We start from the raw sequence: 20,361 nt of genomic DNA, 5'->3' as shown, positions 1-20,361 counted from the left end.
GAATGAATGACACACTCGCTCGCAGAGTCAGGAAAGCAGCCCTCTCGGTCCTTACCTCGCGGGGCTGCTCAGTGCTGATCCCGCGGGCTCTGGTTCCCGGCGCCTGGGCCTAAGAGGCTGGAGGGGGAGGCGCGCGCCCAGGTGTATTCGCACCTAGGGCAGCCCACGTGGCGCGGGGCGGGGCCAGCTGCGGCGGGGCGGGGTGGGGCGGGGCGGGAGGAGGAGGGAGGAGGAGGAGGGGGGAGGAGCGGGAGGAGGGGGCAGGGAGGGAGCTGGTAGGAGCCGGAGGGGAGGGAGGGCAGAGGCGCGGGGAGGAGTCTGCAAACTTTCGCTTCGAGGGCATTGTGGGAAGCAGCCATGGTCTGAGGCGGGCACCTCACCTGTCAGCCGCACCGGCTCCTTCGCTCGCCTCTCGCCCTCGAGTCCACCGCGGTCGTCTCTCGCCCGCGGGGACGGCGGCGGCGGCGGCCCGGCCACCATGGTTAGTGCTGGAGAGCGGGGCGGCGGCGCGGACCAGGGCGGACGTGTGTGTGCGCGCTCCCGGGAGGCACCTGCTGCGCCGAGCCGGGCGCGCGGCCGGGTGGGCGAGCAGCCCCGTCCCGCCCCGCCGGTCCCCCAGCCCCCCGGCCCGCCCGCGCCTGTAGTCCCGGCGCCCGGACGGTGCGGATGCGCCCGGGGCGCTAGGGACGCCAGCTTGGGACTCTCGGGCACTGCCGCTTCATTCATTACACCGTTTGCTGAGCGCTTAGTCTGTGCCAGGCGCGGTGCCAGGCGGTTGGAGATGTCGTGGGGACCAGGTGGAGTCCTTGCTATTGGCGGCTTACCTTCTAGGAGGACGATGTGGAAGGAGGGAGATGAGTAATATACCAGTAAAATGAAGATAACTTCCGAGAGTAAGTGCTCTAAAGTCTCAAGTACAACCGGATGGAGGGATGGAGAGGCGGCAGCTGCAGAGCGGGCAGGCAGTGAAGGCCTCCTTGAGGAGGTGACCTCTGAGCTGTTGGAGGTCCTAGGGGAGCTCTGCAGGTAGTGGGAGCAGAGAGAGCAAAGGCCAGAGAGAAGGAACCCTTGCTTGTAGCGAGAAAGGTAGGCAGGGGCCAGACGAGGCAGGTCCTAATAAACCAAGTTAAGGAGTTTGGATTTTATTTCCACTGAGTGGGGGAGCCTTGGGAGCGGTTTAAGCGTGAGAACTGACTTTATCCCTTCTATACTTTTAAAAGATCGCTTTGGCTGTTGGTGGAGAGCAGCCTGGGATATGTGTGTGAGGAGGTGTGGAAGTGGAGACAGGGAGACCAGTTTGCAGTGCTCCAGGTGAGAGATCCTGGTTGACTGGCACTTGGATGGAAGCAATAGCTTCAGGCACCTCTTGTTCTTGCCTTCTGCTTAGGGTAGTGTTTTGAAAGTGCGGTGGCCTGAACTGCACGAGTTTCACTTTCCCAGCTGAGCTCACTTCCCAATCGGAGGAGGAACAGAAGTGACCTGCACTCTGGGCTTGAGTACCCTCCACAGGCAGGAGGAGGAGGGCCATGTGGGTTACGAAAGTTGATGGACAAGGAGAGAAGTGGAGTGCCGAGCCCCTGCATGGGAAGACCACAGATGCTTTCCAAGGAGAGGTTTGGCTGCACAGACTGGAGGCGCCATTGTTGTGTGTTGAGGGTTCCTTGTAAATATAGCGTGATGAAAAAAGGAGGCTGTAAATAATGGAGCAGCTCTCCTGGCTTGCTCAGGTTTCCCAAGGGAGAAGGTGACATGTGTGCAGCCCGCCACATTTTTTGCCTAATGGAAGGTGGAGTAAGGCCCTGGAGTTTCTGAGTAGCAAAAATCTTCCAACCCGAGAGCTTGTGTAGGGTCCATGCTCTGGACAACACCTGCAGTGGAATTTTATGTTTTCTTGCTGGTGTCAAGTGATGAGTTGATCAGAAATGTGCAGTTTCCCTGGCTTTTCTACTAGATCTAGCCCAATGGGAAATATTGATGTTATTGAGTGCCTGTGATAGGAGGATGCTCAATGCTTTACCTTCATGATCTCAGTCAGTTCTTGCAACAAACAACCAAATGAGGGTATCATGCTCTTTGTATTTTATCTGCTCTGACCTGTCCCAACAGTGTGTCCTTGGACCATGACTTGACCTCTCTATGCCAGTTTGCTCATTTGTAAAATGGAGATAATAACTGTTCCCAACTCGTAAGGCAGTGGTTCTCAAAGTGTGGGCTGGGTACACTTAGGAGTCCCCAAGACTTTTTTTTTTTTTTTTTGGTATGCGGGCCTCTCACTGCTGTGGCCTCTCCTTTTGCGGAGCACGGACTCTGGACACGCAGGCTCAGCGGCCATGGCTCACGGGCCCAGCCGCTCCGTGGCATGTGGGATCCTCCCGGACTGGGGCACGAACCCGTGTCCCCTGCATCGGCAGGCAGACCCTCAACCACTGCGCCACCAGGGAAGCCCCCCAAGACTTTTTAGAAGTCCACAAGGCCAAAACGATTTTCATAATAGCGTAGAGATATTATTTGTCCTTTACACGTTTATTCCTACATGACTGTACATGAAGTTTTCTCAAGGCTAACGTGACCTGCGAGAGTGCAACAGAGTGAATGCAAAAGTGGTAGCAGAGTCCAGCTGTCTTCTATTGAGCCAGACATTAAGGAAATTTGCCAAAAAGTAAAACAGTGCCACTCTTCTCACTAATATTTTTGTTTTTGCTTTGGAAAATATTGTTACTGTTCATCAAAGAGTTGTTTCTGATAATGTGTAATAGGTTGATTATAATTTTTAAGTGAATCAACAAGTATCTGAAATGTTTCTCTATTTAAATTTACAATACCATACAGCAAATTCACCTTCCCAAGCTGAACTGTGAAGTTATTTCTTTATCTGAATTTATGTTAGAAACAGCATGAATGCTTCCTTTTCCTAAATAGGGTAATTCCAAGTTTCCCATGTTCATCATAATCTCACTGTATTACAGAGAAGTAGGAACAGTGAGAAGCCGAGAGGGTGAGGGTGGAGATATCTAACTCTGAACCTGGAGATCCTGCTGGGAACCCCTCTCCAGCACCCAGTATATCAGTTTTATTGTCTGACGCTTAAGTAAATTGTGATTAGTGTGTATTGTTATTTTGGTGGTTTAGATTCTAGCTTGAGTGAGGAAGCCTATTATGGCAGCAGTAGCGAGCGCCGTCCTCCACTGAGACGTGGTCTGGGCTGCTGGCCAGCACTTACTGTGGGGTTGAGGGGTTGGGAAGAGACCCTGTGCGGTGTTCAGTTCTCCCAAGAGGGTTCACCCACAACAGACCTTTCCCACAGGCCTCCCAACAGCACCAGTGAGACTTGTGTTTACCCCTCCCCAGGGTTGTTACTTCTGAGTTCCCATTACTGGTTTCTGTGACAAATACTGTCAGCAGCTTACATTTTTGTGTGGTATTTTATTGACAACAGCTGGCAGGAAGTGGTCAGCAGATTGTGTATTTGCCCCACTGTTTCCAATGTCTGTCCTTTTGGGTCCCATGAATTACTTTATTACGGATGAAGACATAATGGATAAAGTCACCCCTTCCCCTAACAGAAATAAAGAAAGTTCCTGTATGAGTCCCCAAAGATTAGCAGTCCTTGACATCTCTATGAATCATTCTTTCAATTTTATTTTCTTGTTACTGTACAGAGATTCTCCGAGTGAGCTGAGATTTCACTGGTGTTCCTTCTTTCCTGGGGCCTGTCCTTGCCTCTCTCTCTCTCTTTTTTTTAAATGTTTTCCACAGCAGCTACACCATTTTATTTAAATTATTTATTTATTTAATATTTATTTATTTATTTGTTTGCACCGGGTCTTAGTTGCGGCATGTGGGCTCCTTAGTTGCAGCTCATGGGCTCCTTAGTTGCAGCACGTGGGTTCCTTGGTTGTGGTATGCGAACTCTTAGTTGTGGCATGCATGTGGGATCTAGTTCCCTGGCCAGGGATTGAACCTGGGCCCTCTGCATCGGGAGCGTGGAGTCTTATCCACTGCGCCACCAGGGAAAGTCCCCTTGCCTCTCTTATAGCCTCCCTTTCTCACGTATCTTGTTTTTCTCTGATGGAATTCATTGTTTTCTAGCTCTTTACCCAGGAGAAGCTCCCTTTCCAGATCCTGTGATGTAAAAGAATGTATGCAGAGATCAGAGGCAAACACCCCTGAAATCCTCTCAGGGGTGTACTAAACTGTCTCTCCAGCACTCTGACTAGCAAGAGAAAATGTACTTCTTGCATGGCTGCTAACGTGGGATAAATTAAGAATTTTTACAGTGGAAAGGGGGTACTGCACACTGTTTCATTTAGAAATGAAATGCCACTGACCATTATGAGGAAGCTGGCCTTCAAAAAAATCTCCCACGAAGTCCCAAGTCTGAACACTTCCCAACAGGTAGAGCTGGGTTCTGAAATAGCTCTCTAAATAGTTTCTGAAAACTGCCTGGGGAAAAATAATATAACCACTTGTTAGTCCCGCAGTGCGATGGGGCGTAGACCTATATTACACTCAGTCAAGAACATAGGCGTGCAGGATTCCAGTTTTAATGTCCTTGTTGGATCTTCTGTAGCAGGGCTTCTGGGCTGGTAAGAAACGATGGGTGTGTGGCAAGGTTCAGTGGCCACTTAAATGCTACAGGAGCCTTCCTTCTACACTGGGTCTATTAAGAGGAGGAGCTAAGGCCACAGTACAAACTGTGGTGCTTCTGCCCTTTGTATACTCGCCCTTGTCGAGGGGGGACCTTCAGGGGTAAAAATGACTCATCCAGCTCATTATAGACTAAAAAAAAAAATTTTTTTTTTTGAATTAAAACATCAATGTATTTGGGTCCAAGAGGCAAACCTCCCAGAAACTTTAAAGATAAACACCTAAGATATAGTTCGTTTATGGCTAGTTGCTTAAGGCTGACCCTCCAGGTCTCACAAGTCTACCTGCCTTTTCTGCAGTTCTAATTATTTGGGAAGAGAAATTTGAGACAGTGTTCTAAGGCAGGTGTCCGAAACATTTTTCTGTGAAGGGCCGGACTGTAAATATTTTAGGCTTTCTGGGCCTTACAGTCTCTGTCACTATTACTCAACCCCTCTGCTGTAGAGTGAAAGCAGCCATGGACAAGATGCAAATGGCTGTGACTGTGTTTTAATAACACTTTATTTACCAAAACAGGTGGAGGGCCAGAATTGGCCTGGAGGCTGAGTTTGTTCTGTAGACCCATGTTTTCAGGCAACTTCCATTAATTCACTCATGTGTACATTTGACAAATAAATTGGACACCTGCCCTATGACAAGCAGTGTTCCAGGCAGGACTGGCTGTATCATTTGTGGTGCCCAGTGCAAAATGAAAATGTAGGATCCCTCGTTCAGAATTTATTGGGAATTTCAAGCCAATGGCAGCAGAGCATTAAATCAGGGGTGCTCCCTCTGTGAACCCAGGGCTCTGGTGTCCACAAAAGCCAGCCCTGGATCTAGGCCCCAGAGGTTGCAGTGAAGAAGCCAGAAGCTCTCCTGCTCTCCTGGAGCCCACGTTCTTGGCGGGAAGTTCTCTAAACTTTCTTAATATGTATTTTGTATCAAGCATACAGAAGAGGATTATACTATAAAGTAGTGGTTAGTCATCATCTCATTCTTGCTTCATGGAAGTTGTAGATGGTTCCCAGGCAGGTGGCATGGGGACCCAAGCAGTGCCGATCCTGGTGGCTACGTCAGGCCCTGCCACCCCTTCCCCTCTTGTCCTGAGGTCGTGGGCCATTCGTCCGGCTGGCTTGGACTGTACTTGGTCATTTCCTGAACCAGTTCTGACTGGATGGGGAGTTCTCAGCCGTATCAGCTCCCCGCGTTTGCTGTAGGTTAGATCCTTAGGTCAGTGCTTCCGCTGCTCTCATTGCCTCTGTCCACGTCCCAATGGAGCCCTGGGCACGGGATGCCATGGCTTCCCCAGCTCTTCCTGGGTCTGCCCTGATTGTCAGGTGTGGTATAATTTGTCAGCTTAGACAAATTTGTGTAAAATGATGACACAGATAAATCTGCAAATAAACAGAAAACTTGTAGAAGGGTATGCTAGAGACAGTGATTGTTTCTGGGAAGGGCTCTAAGCATCTGGTGTTGTAAAAAGAGTCACTTTTTATTGTGTGTTCTGTTAGACATCTCAGTTTTTTTTTGTATTTGAACATAGCACCTTTTAAATTATATGAAAAATGACTTAAAAAATGTTCCCATTTATATTACTTCTCCAGCAAAACTCTGCTTTGTTTTTCCCTATGTTTTGTAACTTCTTAAGCCTGGATGTGTCTGGAATTGGGATGGAAACAGAAGTTTCCTTACAATACGTCCACACACACACACAGACACACACATGCATGTACGTGCACATACATGTACACACACATACATGTACACACACAGACACTTTCTCTCTTCTATTCTCTTTAACTTGGGCTCTTGGTCAGGCTTCCAGGACTCCTGTTTGTACCTTGCTTTTTTGAAAAAATAAATTTATTTATTTTATTTATTTTTGGCTGCACTGGGTCTTCATTGCTGTGCACGGGCTTTCTCTAGTTGCGGTGAGTGGGGGCTACTCTTCGTTACCGTGCGCGGGCTTCTCATTGCGGTGGCTTCTCCTTGCAGAGCACGGGCTCTAGGCGTGCGGGCTTTAGTAGTTGTAGCACGTGGGCTCAGTAGTTGCGGCTTGCAGGTTCCAGAGCGCAGGCTCAGTAGTTGTGGCGCACGGGCCCAGCCGCTCCGCGGCATGTGGGATCTTCCCGGACCAGGGCTCGAACCCGTGTCCCCTGCATTGGCAGGCGGGCTCTCAACCACTGTGCCACCAGGAAAGCCCTGTACCTTGCTTTTGAATGAGAATCGAGACTAGCTGAGGGGGAAAAAAATGTGATCCATCTTTCTCACTTCAGCGACTCTGAAAACTTTTGGTCAAAAGGTAAAATAATATTGCTAGTCACTTCACAGGACGGAACCATGAAAGCACAGAGGTGCTTGTCAGATGAACTAGAATTGGCCTCACTGTATTCAGTAGACAGCAGAACATTCTAGCAAGATTGAGAAGTCCTGTCCCTGAAAGAGTCAGGGAGGACCAGTCAAGCCCGGTACCAGATTCAGATTGTGACTGAATAGTTCAGCCCCCAGTTTCAGTGTCTGCTGCCCACCTCCAGCTTCTCTTGGCTTCCCTGAAAAAAAGAAATCAGGGCAGCAACTTTTCATTATGCAGGTGAGGCTACAAGAGGCCTGAAAAAGATGACTGTTTCTTTTAAGTGTCAGAACTTCCTCGGGAGGCAGAAGTGCTGTTGGAGGAGACATCTCTGTTGGGTAATGTTGAGATACACGTTGCCTGTGGAGGTGACATGCCTACAGCGTTTCAGGAAGCCTGCCTGTGCTCATTTCTAAAGGCAGATGTGGGATACAGGTGTGACGTGGTGGTGAGGCAGAGGGCCCTGGGCTCCTGGGTGCAGGCTCTGTGATCTGGGAGGCTCTGCTCTTTGCTCTCGTAACCAGGCCCACTTCCTAAATTTCCCTGAAGATTGAATGAGCCAATCCAGTTCAACCCTTAGCTCGGGGGCTGGCACCTGGCATACATTCCATAAATGTTAGCCAGGACATTTTTAAGGGAGATAGGAAAAAGCTAATGAAAAACTTAAAAGTATTTCTTAAGTTTTTTTTCTTTTTTTAATGAGAAATTTATTTGGACAGATGAAACAAAGAAACAAAATATCACAGACTGCAGATATTGGGGAGGTGGGAGAAGATAAGGGTTATTGTAATATCACATTTAAAAAAATGTGATTCTAAACTCAGAGTGTGTATAGAACGTTTTCCTTTTATTTCTGAAACAACTGCTTGCCTCCAGTTTCTTTGTGAGAAGTCAGGTTCTCAATTCAAAGTGTCCTGTGTATGAGTCCTACCTTTCTAAGTCTGTTTGGCCTCACGATTTGGATACTTTAAGAATTCAGAAAATCTAATCTACGTTGACAATCTTTGTAAAAAATTACGGGGAAAAGAGGAGGTTTGACTATATAACAAGGCAGGTCTGTCTGTCAGATTGAACCTGAATTTTCAAAGAGTGTGATGGATGGGCAATCTCCCACCTCTTAAATTTTGTGCACAACCATTGGCATGGTTGTCAAGGTATAAAGGCCCTAGGGACAGATTTTTAATGAGTGTGGAGTATAGGCTGCAATAGGAAGAAAAAGGAAGGTTCTTAATAAACGTTTAAGTGATCATTACAATGCAGGGCGCTGAGTTTAGCATAGTAATCATAGCAAGTTGTTCCTGGCCACAAAAAAATTCACATTAAGAAAGATCAAATAAGCATCACTATGAAATATGAATGGGGTCCCAAGTTATTAAGGTTTCATTCGACTTCAAAGGCGAATTGAAAATTGCTTGGAATTTCTGCTCCCTATTTCTAGGACCTTTTCCTCCTCGAATGATTTGAAACAGAACCAAAGGCCAGTCTGCCTCTCAAAAGACTCCAGGAGAAAACCTAATTAGGGACATATTGACTATAAGACAAAATTAAACCACCAACAGCTATTGTTGATATACCCTACGTTGATTACCTTGTCCAGATGAAATGATAAATGGAGAAATAGTACATGAATCACTTTTCAGGGTTTTTTTTTCTTCTTCATTTGTTAATCCTTGTGTTCTTAACCAAGGAGGTTATTAGAAAAGAAAACCCCACAAGTATGAGATCTGTTTCTTGATTACAAGAAACTTGTGTTGTTGGGAAGAAATTTCTCACATGCATAGCAAACCTAGATGAGTATGGGAGTACATAATTAAGCTGTGAAGTATGTCGTTCAGATTACATAATTGCTGCAGGAATTCCATGCAGGAGGACATGGGAGGGGCTCATGGAAGAGACAATCGTGGGGCTGAGCCCCAGAAGAGCAGGTGACCCTGCCTCCAGCTTTTCAGAAAAGGGTGTGTGTGTCTGGTATGTATGTGAGTGGGAAGGGGTTAATAAGTAGACAACACGGAAAGGTGGTATTAAGAAAATGTAAGTCCTGAAGGAGGGCCTGCTGAAGGTCTACCATGACAAACTGGTTTCTTTCTTTTTTGTTTTTAAAGATGTACCTTTTTTCTTAATTAGTTTTATTTCATTTATATTTATTTATATTTTTGGCTGTGTTGGGTCTTCACTGCTGCACACGGGCTTTCTCTAGTTGTGGCGAGCGGGTGGGGGGGCTACTCTTTGTTGCAGTGCGTGGGCTTCTCATTGCGGTGGCTTCTCTTGTTGCAGAGCACGGGCTCTAGGCGCATGGGCTTCAGTCGTTGTGGCATGTGGGCTCAGTAGCGTGGCGCACAGACGGGGGATCAAACCCGTGTCCCCTGTATTGGAAGGTGGATTCTTAAGCACTGCACCATCAGGGAAGTACAAACTGGTTTCTTATTGATTCCCCCATCTCTAACTCTGCCCTCCAGTCAACCCCACTAAGAAATTCTTTATCCAGTATTATCAGGAATGACATTTCTCACTGACTTTACAGATAACGAAAAAGGACAAACTTTTTATTTTAGAGTTAAAAAAATGAATATCTTACTTAAGCATTTGGGGAAATGGGTCAAAAGTAGCTTGAGGCTTGTCCAGAGTCCGGAGGAGCCTCACTTCACTCAGCTGCATAGTTTTGGAGATGGGTTGCCTTCTTAGCAGCCAAGAAACAATGTTACTGAAGTTGCAGGTGTGTTTAGGGATGTGTGCGTGTGTTTGTCTCTGAGTGGGCTAGTTTCCTTGTGTACCTTTAAGAAACAATTGCTGTTACCTTCCTCCATCACTCTAATGAATGTTTTGAAAAGGAAAGCTTATTTTAATAGCAGCCGAAGACAGACATCACTAGAAAGAGGAGCATGATGCTTGGAAGGATGGCTAGACTGGAAGATAAGGGGATCCGGGTCCTGTACCCAGCTATGCCAGTAACCATGACCTTTATTTACCATGTTACCTAACTTCCCGGGGCCAGTCCTCAGCTGTCACTTGAGGTGAGAGAGAACCTTAAAGATCCTTTCTGGCTCTCACAGTTTGTAATCAGCTACAAGAAAGTCATATGCCTCTCCAAACCCAATGTACCTTATTTTCTGCACGTGTCAGATCCAGAAGCAGGGCAAGCCTGACGCTGAACTCTTGAGCCATATGTCCTTGTGTTGCTGTTGATCAGGAGCTGGGCTCCTCGTAAGTGCAGCTTGCAGGTGGGGTTGTCACGTACCAGGAAGGCCATACCAACAGAGCTCATGAAACTTTACATCGAATCGTTGCATTGCTCACACATCTGTTTGTGTGTGTGTGTTTAGGCACAGGTTTAAGTACACTTTTGGCTTCAATCAAGTCAGGTGTGAAAGCAGCACAGCATTATTATTTTGCTGTAGGTGCACATTTACTGAATACCCACTGTGTGGTCTGTACCCGGAATTGGAGATGATTAAGAGATATAAAGGAGACAGAAATGAGTATGCTTCTTATCCCACAGGGAGGGAAAACAGAAACAGTACAACTTGCACGTTTCTTTCAAGAATGTCGAAAATAGAGATGTAGCTGGGATGGGATAGGGTACGTGGGGACGTGTACATTTTATGAGAGATTCTGAAAGGATGTTATAGACTTGGTTGGGTGAGGAGTATATTTTGGGCATGGGAGAGGGATGAGGAATGGGGTGTGAGATGCGCTCTAAGAAGGCGTGTTTCAGGGCCTGCAAGCAGATTGGCGTGGCTGCATCTGGGAATCAGTTTGGGAAACATACACACGCAGAAACCTAGTTCCCGAGAAAAAGTGGAGTCATTGGTGGAGGCTGTTGAATGACAGAGGAGATTTTCTCCCTGTCATTTGTTGGGAGGACAGTTCAGGAAGGTCTGGCTTTTTTGTTTTCTGTTCAGAAAGATTTTAAAGTGAACTTTAAAGTTTTATGTTCATTTTCTTTTATAGTAGGTAAGTTGAACAACCACCCCCATATCTCAGAAAAACTTGAATCTATCTTTCATAATTTTTTCTTTTTTATTTCCTCTTTATTGAGACGAACCTCCTGATCATGAGCTTGGGAGTTGGGGCAATGCCAAATTGCTATAAAAAAAGGTTTTTTGAGATATAACTGACATATAACATTATATTAGTTTCAGGTGTAACTAATATAACGATTCAGTATATGTATATATTGTGAAATGATCACTGCAATAAGTCCAGTTAACACCCATAGTCATTTTTTTAAGGAAATTCAGGCCAAATATATTTATGTATTGAGCAGCTATATGTCATTGCTTGTTAAAATTCAAACCATTAAACTTATTGAAGAATAAAATATTTTAAAACATAATGGACCAATGTGAAAACTTCCACTCTTGCTCCTGTGTAAAGCATTTGCTAAAAGACTTATCCTGTGTCAATTGTAAGACAAATAACTTTTGGTCTGAGAAAAAACCTTTTTAAAGTGACTTGCTTTGTAATAATGGGCTTGTCTGATTAACTGATGTTGATCCATATTTATTAGTAAAATCAATATCAAAAATGTCTTTTAGGGCTTCCCTGGTGGCGCAGTGGTTGAGAGTCCGCCTGCCGATGCAGGGGACACGGGTTCGTGCCCCGGTCCGGGAAGATCCCACATGCCGCGGAGCGGCTGGGCCCGTGAGCCATGGCCGCTGAGCCTGCGTGTCCGGGGCCTGTGCTCCGCAACGGGAGAGGCCACAACAGTGAGAGGCCCGTGTACTGAAAGAAAAAAAAAAAAAAATGCCTTTTAAATCATGATAGGATGTAGTTTTTGGAGCAGCTGCTTAGCAAACATTATGCCAATAACATTTGCGTTAGCGCCATCTCTGCTGCACGTAAGTCAGTTTTGGGATCAAAACATTGATATTTTAAAGACCCCACTAAATCTTTCTAAAAAGAATTATGTCAAGACTTTTAAATAAAGTCAGCTTTTAAATCTCATTTTTCTGAGCTCCTTTTTATAACCAGTGAGGACAATTGTGTTTTATCAGTAAGAGCTCAAGAACAGAATATTTAAGATAACTAACTGCAATAATCATTATATTTTTAGCAAATATTTATAACATGAATGCTTCCATAATATACTTCCAATTTAGAATTATATTCTGTACTACAGTCTTAGACATGGAAGCTAAAAATTTTGGACCTTGAAAAAGTGACCAAAAAAAAAAAAAAGGCACAAATCCTTTTTTAATTAACTGTGAAATAATCACAACCAGAATAGAACTTTTCTTTCCAAAGCTTCTTTTTTCTTCCCAGTTTTATTGAGATAGAATAGACCAAAGCATCTTGGAGTGGTATTTTTTTGGTAATATCCTTGAAAGATTTATAATTAAACATCAGTTTTACTGCCAACTGCCATATTTATTTATGGGTGCTGATGACTTTACAGTTTATATTGTAGTTATACATTGCTAAAATTAGGTTAGATTTCTGAATTTTAAATAAGCATTTAAAATGTTAGGCAAGGGAAAGAACTGAGAAAAATAGAGTGTGCTTTTCTTTCATTGCCTGTTTTTTCTCTGCTGGATGACGTAAAGAATGATTATTTCCCACAAAAGTGACCCCAAAATATCTGTCACATCCTCCCCTTAAAAAAGTCATACTATTTGTCAGGTCTAATGAAAAAGAAACAAGTTTTCAGACTTGAAGATGTCAACCATCTTCAGCCTGCGCATGGCTGATTGCCATGAACCCAAGATGGGCCAGGCCAGTGCTGGGTGTTGTCTGGTGTTCCCTGAGCTGTGTAGGGAGCCGGAGACTGCCAGGTAGAGAACGGGTGCACTCTAGCTGGTGCGCGTTTATTTACTGCCCAGCCTTAGTCTCATCACGCTATAAGAATAGAGAGCCCAGAAAGGGGTTATATAATGAGATTTGAGCAGAAGGCCAGACTCACTATCATGTAACTGCCCTGAAATTACTTTGTTGGCAATTAAAATATATTTAAACTATTTCTCCATGACTGAAGCTTAAATCTGTGACTATTTTTTTTAATATCCTTTATCTTTTTTTTTTTACATCTTTATTGGAGTATAATTGCTTTACAATGGTGTGTTAGTTTCTGCTTTATAACAAAGTGAATCAGTTATACATATACATATGTTCCCATATCTCTTAAATAATGTCCTCTTCAAAGCAGCTGGTGATTCTTAAAGTTTTCTGGGATAAGAATCCTTTTGGAAATCTGCTAAAATTTCTGCACTTTGTCCTTAGAGCAATGCTTATAAATCCAAAATATACTTTTAGGAAGTCTACCAACAAGTCTACCTTTCTCTTCCAGATTATCCTTAGACCTTGGACATTTCTTGTAAAGCTACAGAACGCTACCTGAATTCAATACTTAGCCCTGCCATCTATAGCTTGATGACTCCGGGAATGTCTTTTAAGTGTCAGAAACTTAATTTATTATTATTATTATTGTCTTTCATGTTGGTACATTGCCTCGATATGTGGCTTAAACAATATAATGCATATAAACATACCCAACATTGTGCCTGCCATGCAGCGGGCCATTTCTACTGATTAATATAATTGTCGTGTGGAACACTGCGTTCATTTTAGTTGGTCAGCAGATTTGCATCTTCCTGGAGGAAAGGCCCCCTGAGCAGTTAGATGATGACCAGAAGAGTTTTGGGGGGCTTAGGACCGGAGTAGTGAGAGTTGGTGGGCCGGTGACAATGTCTCTAGTGTCATATAACTCATAGCTGTTGCATGTGTCTCCACTTGAGGTAAAGAAGTCAACCGCAGATAATCACAGAGGCCAGACGAGGGCACCTTTGCCCCTGGAGATGTGTTCACAGATTCTTCCAAACTGTCTTCTTTTTCAAGGACTCTAAGCAGACCACTGCTGTCCTTTCTTCAGACAGGCTCCTGTGGAGCAGATCCTGGAGCCACCTTCTGGTTGTCATTCCAGCCATGTCGTCCTCTGACCACACCGTGGTTGTGTTGATTGCAACATGTCTTCTGCAGAGGGCTAATCACGCTGCCTATGGACTATTTTATTTTAATTGCCAAGTTCTGGGGATTGCATGCAGTCATTTGTCAACAGTCTGCAGTATTGTTGAGCCTAGTGTTATGCAACACAGACTCAAAAGACTCATGTAGTGGAAAGCAGTCCCGTCTACACTGTGCACATATGAACAGCGTAGTTTTTTTTTTTTTTTTTTTTGTGGTACGCGGGCCTCTCACTGTTGTGGCCTCTCCCGTTGTGGAGCACAGGCTCCGGATGCGCAGGCCCAGCGGTCATGGCTCACGGGCCCAGCCGCTCCGTGGCACGTGGGATCCTCCCGGACCGGGGCACGAACCCGTGTCCCCTGCATCGGCAGGCGGACTCTCAACCACTGCGCCACCAGGGAAGCCCTGAAGACTGCCTTTGATTGTGGGAAGGACTGATGTGTGGATAATGGGAAGACCTCAGGCTTTACAGTCAGATCTGTGTTGGAATCCCTCTCTGCCGTTTACTAGCCTTACAGCTCAGTCATTAATGTAGGTATTATGGTGCATCTATCCATGCCCTCAAATGAACACTCACTATCTGTTCCTTGCTGGTGGTTGTCCTGATGGTGATGGCTTGTGACTACTTACATTTCCTGCTTCTTTTAGCAATGCTGCGTGTTCATGCCTGGAACCCTGGCTTTGTGCAAAAAGGGCCATCTGATCTGTTGATTTGCTTTTGACAAGTGACCAGTTGAAGTAGTTTTTTCAAATGCATGAGGATGGAAAAAATAATCATCTACTATCTGTCCTGGAGATTTATCATTGAATATATTACTTACATTCCTAATTTAACCAATTAAGCTAGCTGATGACAAAGTTCATTCTAGTAGTATTGTGTTCTATGGAATGCAGAATAATGTATAAATAAGAATGGTTTATGCGCTTGGACTATTTGCTGTGGAATGTAAAAAATTTTAGATTTTAGTCAACTAGGACCCATTGCCTTAGTTTTTCTTACAAGGTTCACATGTTAGGTTGGTTTCACAAATCTATGCAATATTCATTTTAGGCTTGTTTCTACCACAGTCCTTAGGAATTTGAAGTTAGTTCATAAACTTAAGAGGGAAAGTGATTGTTATCTGAGAGTTGAGTCAGACCCTGAAGAATCATTACTTGGGTCTGTCTAGAATTTAACCCAGTCTCTGCTTTCCTTGAATTACATCCAAAATCAACCCTGGATGGTTTCTTCCAGAATGAGTTCCTTCAGACTCTTCCTCTCAAAGAAAATGTGTCCTACACTGGAGGCCACAACTGAAATTTACCAACTAAGGAGAACCAATGAATGTCCTGGTTTTATAGCAAAAGATTCTCAAAGGTTTTCCAATGTGGTTTATAGAACGTTGATATTTACTTTCAGAATCAACGGTATTGTTTTCCTAACTTTATCTATCCTATTGGTAGAATGAATTAAAAGTCCAAAAGTCCAAATCAAAAACGAAATCACATTCATTTAAAATAAAGATTGGGCTTCCCTGGTGGCGCAGTGGTTGAGAGTCCGCCTGCCGATGCAGGGGACACGGGTTCGTGCCCCGGTCCGGGAAGATCCCACATGCTGCGGAGCAGCTGGGCCCGTGAGCCACGGCCGCTGGGCCTGCGCGTCCGGAGCCTGTGCTCCGCAGCGGGAGAGGCCATAGCGGTGAGAGGCCCGCGTACCGCAAAAAAAAAAAAAAATAATAAAAAAAAATAAAAATAAAGATTGGGTCTTTGTTATTATTGTCAGCCTGAAATCTCCTATACAGTCTTAGTATTTTTTTGTTTAACGTACAAGCCTCGTTTTGATTGAAGTACAACTATATTTGAAACGTGAGACTACATATTCGCAAATGGTGGCTGTTTACATGATCAGTGAGAATTTTATTTGTGCTATTTGGTAGGGTCATTGGAAAACCTGTCTTGGCCACATGCCCCTGATTATTGCGGCCTAGAGGGCGGCCAGGGATGGTTTAAATGTTAGCTTCCAAGCGTATTCAGTTTCAGAATTAGGTGATGTCTGAGAAGCAGAAAGGCCAGCCCTTTGTCGTTTCTGCCTCTTTGTTAAGCTCAGTACTGATGGGCATGGTCTCTGCTCCTAGGCTGTGAATTAAACAGAGCAGAACAGAAAATGAAAGGCAGAAAACAGCTGCTTACCATTGTTAACGGACGAAACAAAGAACAGAGGGTGGGATACTCAATAATGCCAGCTGTGTCCACCGCGGTCTCTTCCCTGTGATTTTTCTCTGACTTGGTCAGCGCAGTCTTCCTGGCAATGAGAGCCACAGGGGGTTAGAGGCTGGGAGGCAGAGAGGGCACAAAGCCCAGGCCACTTCCATAGTCTAAACATGTGACAAAACAAAGAAGTGGCCAAACAAGGCTGTAAGTATTGTGGCACCTTTTCAAACCTTATGCCTAACAAGATAATATATGCAGTGTTCATAAAATTCTGTGCACTTCCGTTTTGCCTTTTGCAAAATACTTTAAGGATTTATAAAACTTTATTGATTCATTGTGTATGCCAGGATCTTGAACTGGTAGTGGGATACAAGCTTATAGCCACATAAAGAATGCCTCTTTCAGACCCATTGGGTTTTTTCTGTGACGGTCTGACTAATGCATGATTCTAAATTTCATTCAGTGGGGTTACCTCCGATTCCGAGGCTAATTTGTCTGTCTTTGCTGTCCCACACATTAGCACTCATAGTGTCCATATTTTGGAAAGTGGCTTACAAGAGGCAGGCAGGGGCTGTGTCAGAGTGGGCTTAGCCAGGCTGTGTCCTCCAAACAGGGCTATAGTTGGTAAAAGTTATTCAGAGTTGGGGATCTGCTGCCGACCTTCCTGGCTTCCAAGCCCAATTCTATCAACTATAGTTGTGTGACCTTGGACAAGTTACTTAACGTCTCTGTCCCTCAGTTGCCCCAACTTAAGAAATGGAAACTGACTGGTAGCAAATGATATTCCAAATAATGTATAATGGTAATAAATTACTGTTATTTGTTGTACTATTTATTCTTCTCCCCAAGATTTTAATCTATTTGTTCTCTTGCTCTTGGGCTCAGGTAGGAGATGGAGGCCCATGAATATACCGCATGGAGATGCTGTACTCCATCTCTAGGTATCAATTCTAAACGACAGGCTTTGAAAGTCATAGAAAAATCGCTCACACAAATTTTGCTCTCTGCTTTTGATCCATATAGCTCTTTTCTAATTTCTAAACCAAAACACTCCAACATTGATTTTGAATGAACTATAGGAAGCCTAGTGGACTCAGTCAATAGCCCTGACTTGAGAAGGGCCATGGTCAAAGATGTAAAGGCCTCTTGATTTTAGAAGGTGTTCTATTACATTGTTCTCAGTATTACTGATAGAAGCATTATTGGGAAAACTGTTATGAAGCCCTTGATGCTAGCACTGATGGAATCAGTTATTCACTCATTCTAGCGTTCTGCAGCTGTGGACATTGCTGCTGTTCTGTGACTTGAAGGACACCTAGAAAAATCATAAGGAGAAGAGAAGGGGATGGATGATGACAAAGGCTTGGATCCCCATTCTGAATTCGGTGGCTTGGAAATTAAAACTTAAGTTTTTCCAGAAAAACAAAAATAAAATGGCTACCTCTAATAATGTCTTTAAGAAAACTCTTAAATTTCAGTTCATACTTACCTACAGTTTCAGGTGTCCTTAGGTAGAGGCTTGTTTTCTGCTTTTGTACAGTGGGAATTCTCATAACTAGGTGCATCCCAGATGCACAGCCTAGTCTACTTTTGTGTTGTCAAGACTTTTCTTTTGGCCATTATTTGTTTTCTGATTGTTTATTGTCTCTGTCTCATTTTCTAGGAGGGGATAATGTTGAATGTATTGGAAAAACAGATATTTGGTAGCCAGTTGGAAAAGTTAAATGCTCATTTCTTCGTTTTGAGTTCAAGTAAATGTTCAGTCCCCATGGCAGTTACTTTGATTGTTAGTCTTACCAATAAATGGGCTAAGGGAGATTTTTTTTGACTTTGCTATGATGGATCATTGCATCTTTTGTTTTTTACAATGACATTTACAGGAAGGAAAATTCATAGTGTTTTCATTCTGCTTTTAGTATGTTGTCCTAGAATTATCCATCAGAGATTGACACCAAATATACTTGTATGCTGATGGTACATCAACAATTTCCAGAAAAAATTAATTTATCTCCTCTCCCACAGGCAAAATCTGACATTAAAATGTGAGGCAGCAATGGATTTAGACATAATTTGAAACCCATCAATATTCTAAACATTAACCTTCTGAATTCTCACAGTTCTATTGTAAGTTAATTAAGTAATTACATTTTACACATATTTTCTTTTTTGTATTATGGAACTACTATTAAGTAAATTGTTGCTTTATCATCTTCACACAAGAGTTGATCTGCCATAGAACTTCATCCATTCATTCAGAAGGTATTTCTTGAGGACCTACTATGTGCCGGTCACCGTTCTGGAAGAGTGGGAAACAACAATGAACAAAAGGCAAAATCATTGGCTCTGGAGCTTACATTGTAGGGTGTGGAGTAGCAGCAACATAATAAGTAAAATAGTAGGTCAAAAATACTGTGGGGCTTCCCTGGTGGCGCAGTGGTTGGGAGTCCGCCTGCCGATGCCGACGCGGGTTCGTGCCCCGGTCCGGGAAGATCCCACATGCCGCGGAACGGCTGGGCCCATGAGCCATGGCCGTTGAGCCTGCGCGTCTGGAGCCTGTGCTCCGCTACGAGAGAGGCCACAACAGTGAGAGGCCCGCGTACCGCAAAAAAAAAAAAAAAAATACTGTGAAAAGTAATGGAGCGGCGTTCAGTAGTAGGAGTGTTGAGGTAGCGTAGTGAGAGTGGCGCATTTTATACGGAGTGTTCAGGGTAGGCCTTACTGAGAAGCAGATTTTTTAATAGACTTGATGGAGGTGAGGGAGTGAGGCAAGCAGATATTTGGGGGAAGGGAGCATTGAGCAGAGGGCAGGAGTAGATGATGACCTCAGAGGTAGAGAGGGGCATGTGGAGTAAGGCCTCGTGTAGGTCATGGTAAGGACTTGGCGCTTGCTTGGAGAGAAGGGTTTGAGGAGGGGAATGACCTGCTCTGACCTACAGTCGATCTGGCTGCGGAATTAAGAACAGATGGTAAGGGAGCCATGGTGGGAGTAATTGTTATGCTCTTCCTAATGAGCTCTCCTAAAACTTCACCAGCCTGTCAACATTTATTGAAAAGAAAATGTTGAATATTTCCAAGGAAATTTAGCTGCATTGTTTTCTAGTTCATGATTCTAGTGCATTCTAGTTGATTTGCCATCAAAGAATCAAAATGTAGGGGCCTATTTAGGTCTGCATTAATGAAAAGATGTCATTTAAAATGAGAACTTATACATCATACAACTTTCAAATGAAAAGTGATTGGAAAGAGTCCTTCCTTCTGTAATGCTTCCAGAGGCCTATGGAATGACCAAAAAAAAAAAACCCCCTTCCATGTAGCAGTAAATCCCCATTAATTAACCTAGAATTTAAAACTCATCCAAAGGGATGGGGCTACACAGGGAGGAGAAGAAGCAGTACTCCTCAGCCTGGCTTCCCGGGGCCCTCAGGGATGATGTTGGTTAGCAGCTGCTGGTGATGACAGGGTGACAAGATGGGCTTCTCCAAATCCTTGAAGCTCTTGCTACCTATGTCACCTTCTTGTGTTCTCAGGCCTTATCTTGCCATCGGGAAGAATTTATGTTACCGATTTTTTCATTTCTGATTAAGGAAATTCTTACAAGTATTAGTCTCTTTCTTGACGTAAGCCAAACATCCACAAAGCCATGTTTTCTTGGCTGGAGTGTGTTGGGGCCTGGGCTGGGGTGTGTGGCAGAGTCCTTGCTCCGGTGTCCCTGAGTAATACCACTGCCTCTAGCTATCCAGCATTCCGGAAAGCCCAGTTCTTCCCTTCCTGTGTTGGATTAGCTACTATATTCTATATTTCCCTAGGAATTGTAACTTAAATTTTTTAAAAATTGTGACTAATACATAATTATTATAGAAAACTTGGAGAAAACACCAGAAACGTGAAGAAGAAGATAAAAACCACCTGAAATGATGCCTTGGGAGAACCACTGCAATGTTGTTTATATTATTACTTTTTTCTTCAAATACTATAAAAAGTAAACATGAACAATATCTCAGCATATATATATTATATATCTATATATAAGTATTTACATATATTCTGAATAGTGAAAGTATAAAGTTTACTTCCAAAAATAAGAAAAGAAAAAAGGGGAATCTAAAATGATATAAAATGATATGCAGCTAAAATGATATAAAATACAGCTAAAGGACATAAAATTATATAAAAACAATCAGCTAAATGATATGAAAATATATACAGCTAAAATAATATAAAAATAATTCTTCCCTTAT

The 20,361-nt window shown here is 43.9% G+C and overlaps 1 protein-coding gene across 3 annotated transcripts in view; it reads left to right on the top strand.

Moving 5' to 3' along the window:
- Positions 1-321: 321 nt before the first annotated feature.
- Positions 322-20,361, top strand: part of AP1S3 (adaptor related protein complex 1 subunit sigma 3) — a 56,005-nt gene continuing 35,965 nt past the window's right edge. Inside the window, exon 1 of one of the 3 annotated variants that reach the window (XM_004262647.3) lies at positions 322-481. In XM_004262647.3, the coding sequence (XP_004262695.1) occupies positions 479-481 (3 nt within the window). In that variant the 5' untranslated portion in view covers positions 322-478. Of the gene's footprint in view, positions 482-743; positions 894-7,227; positions 7,315-20,361 lie in introns of those variants that run through there. The other 2 variants (XM_049711920.1, XM_033426665.1) reach the window with 2 other exon arrangements.

This window comes from Orcinus orca, chromosome 7 (assembly GCF_937001465.1).
Source record: "Orcinus orca chromosome 7, mOrcOrc1.1, whole genome shotgun sequence".
NCBI lineage: Eukaryota > Metazoa > Chordata > Mammalia > Artiodactyla > Delphinidae > Orcinus > Orcinus orca.
Note: the sequence above shows the minus strand (reverse complement) of the source record. Positions and strands in the feature narration are given on the sequence as shown.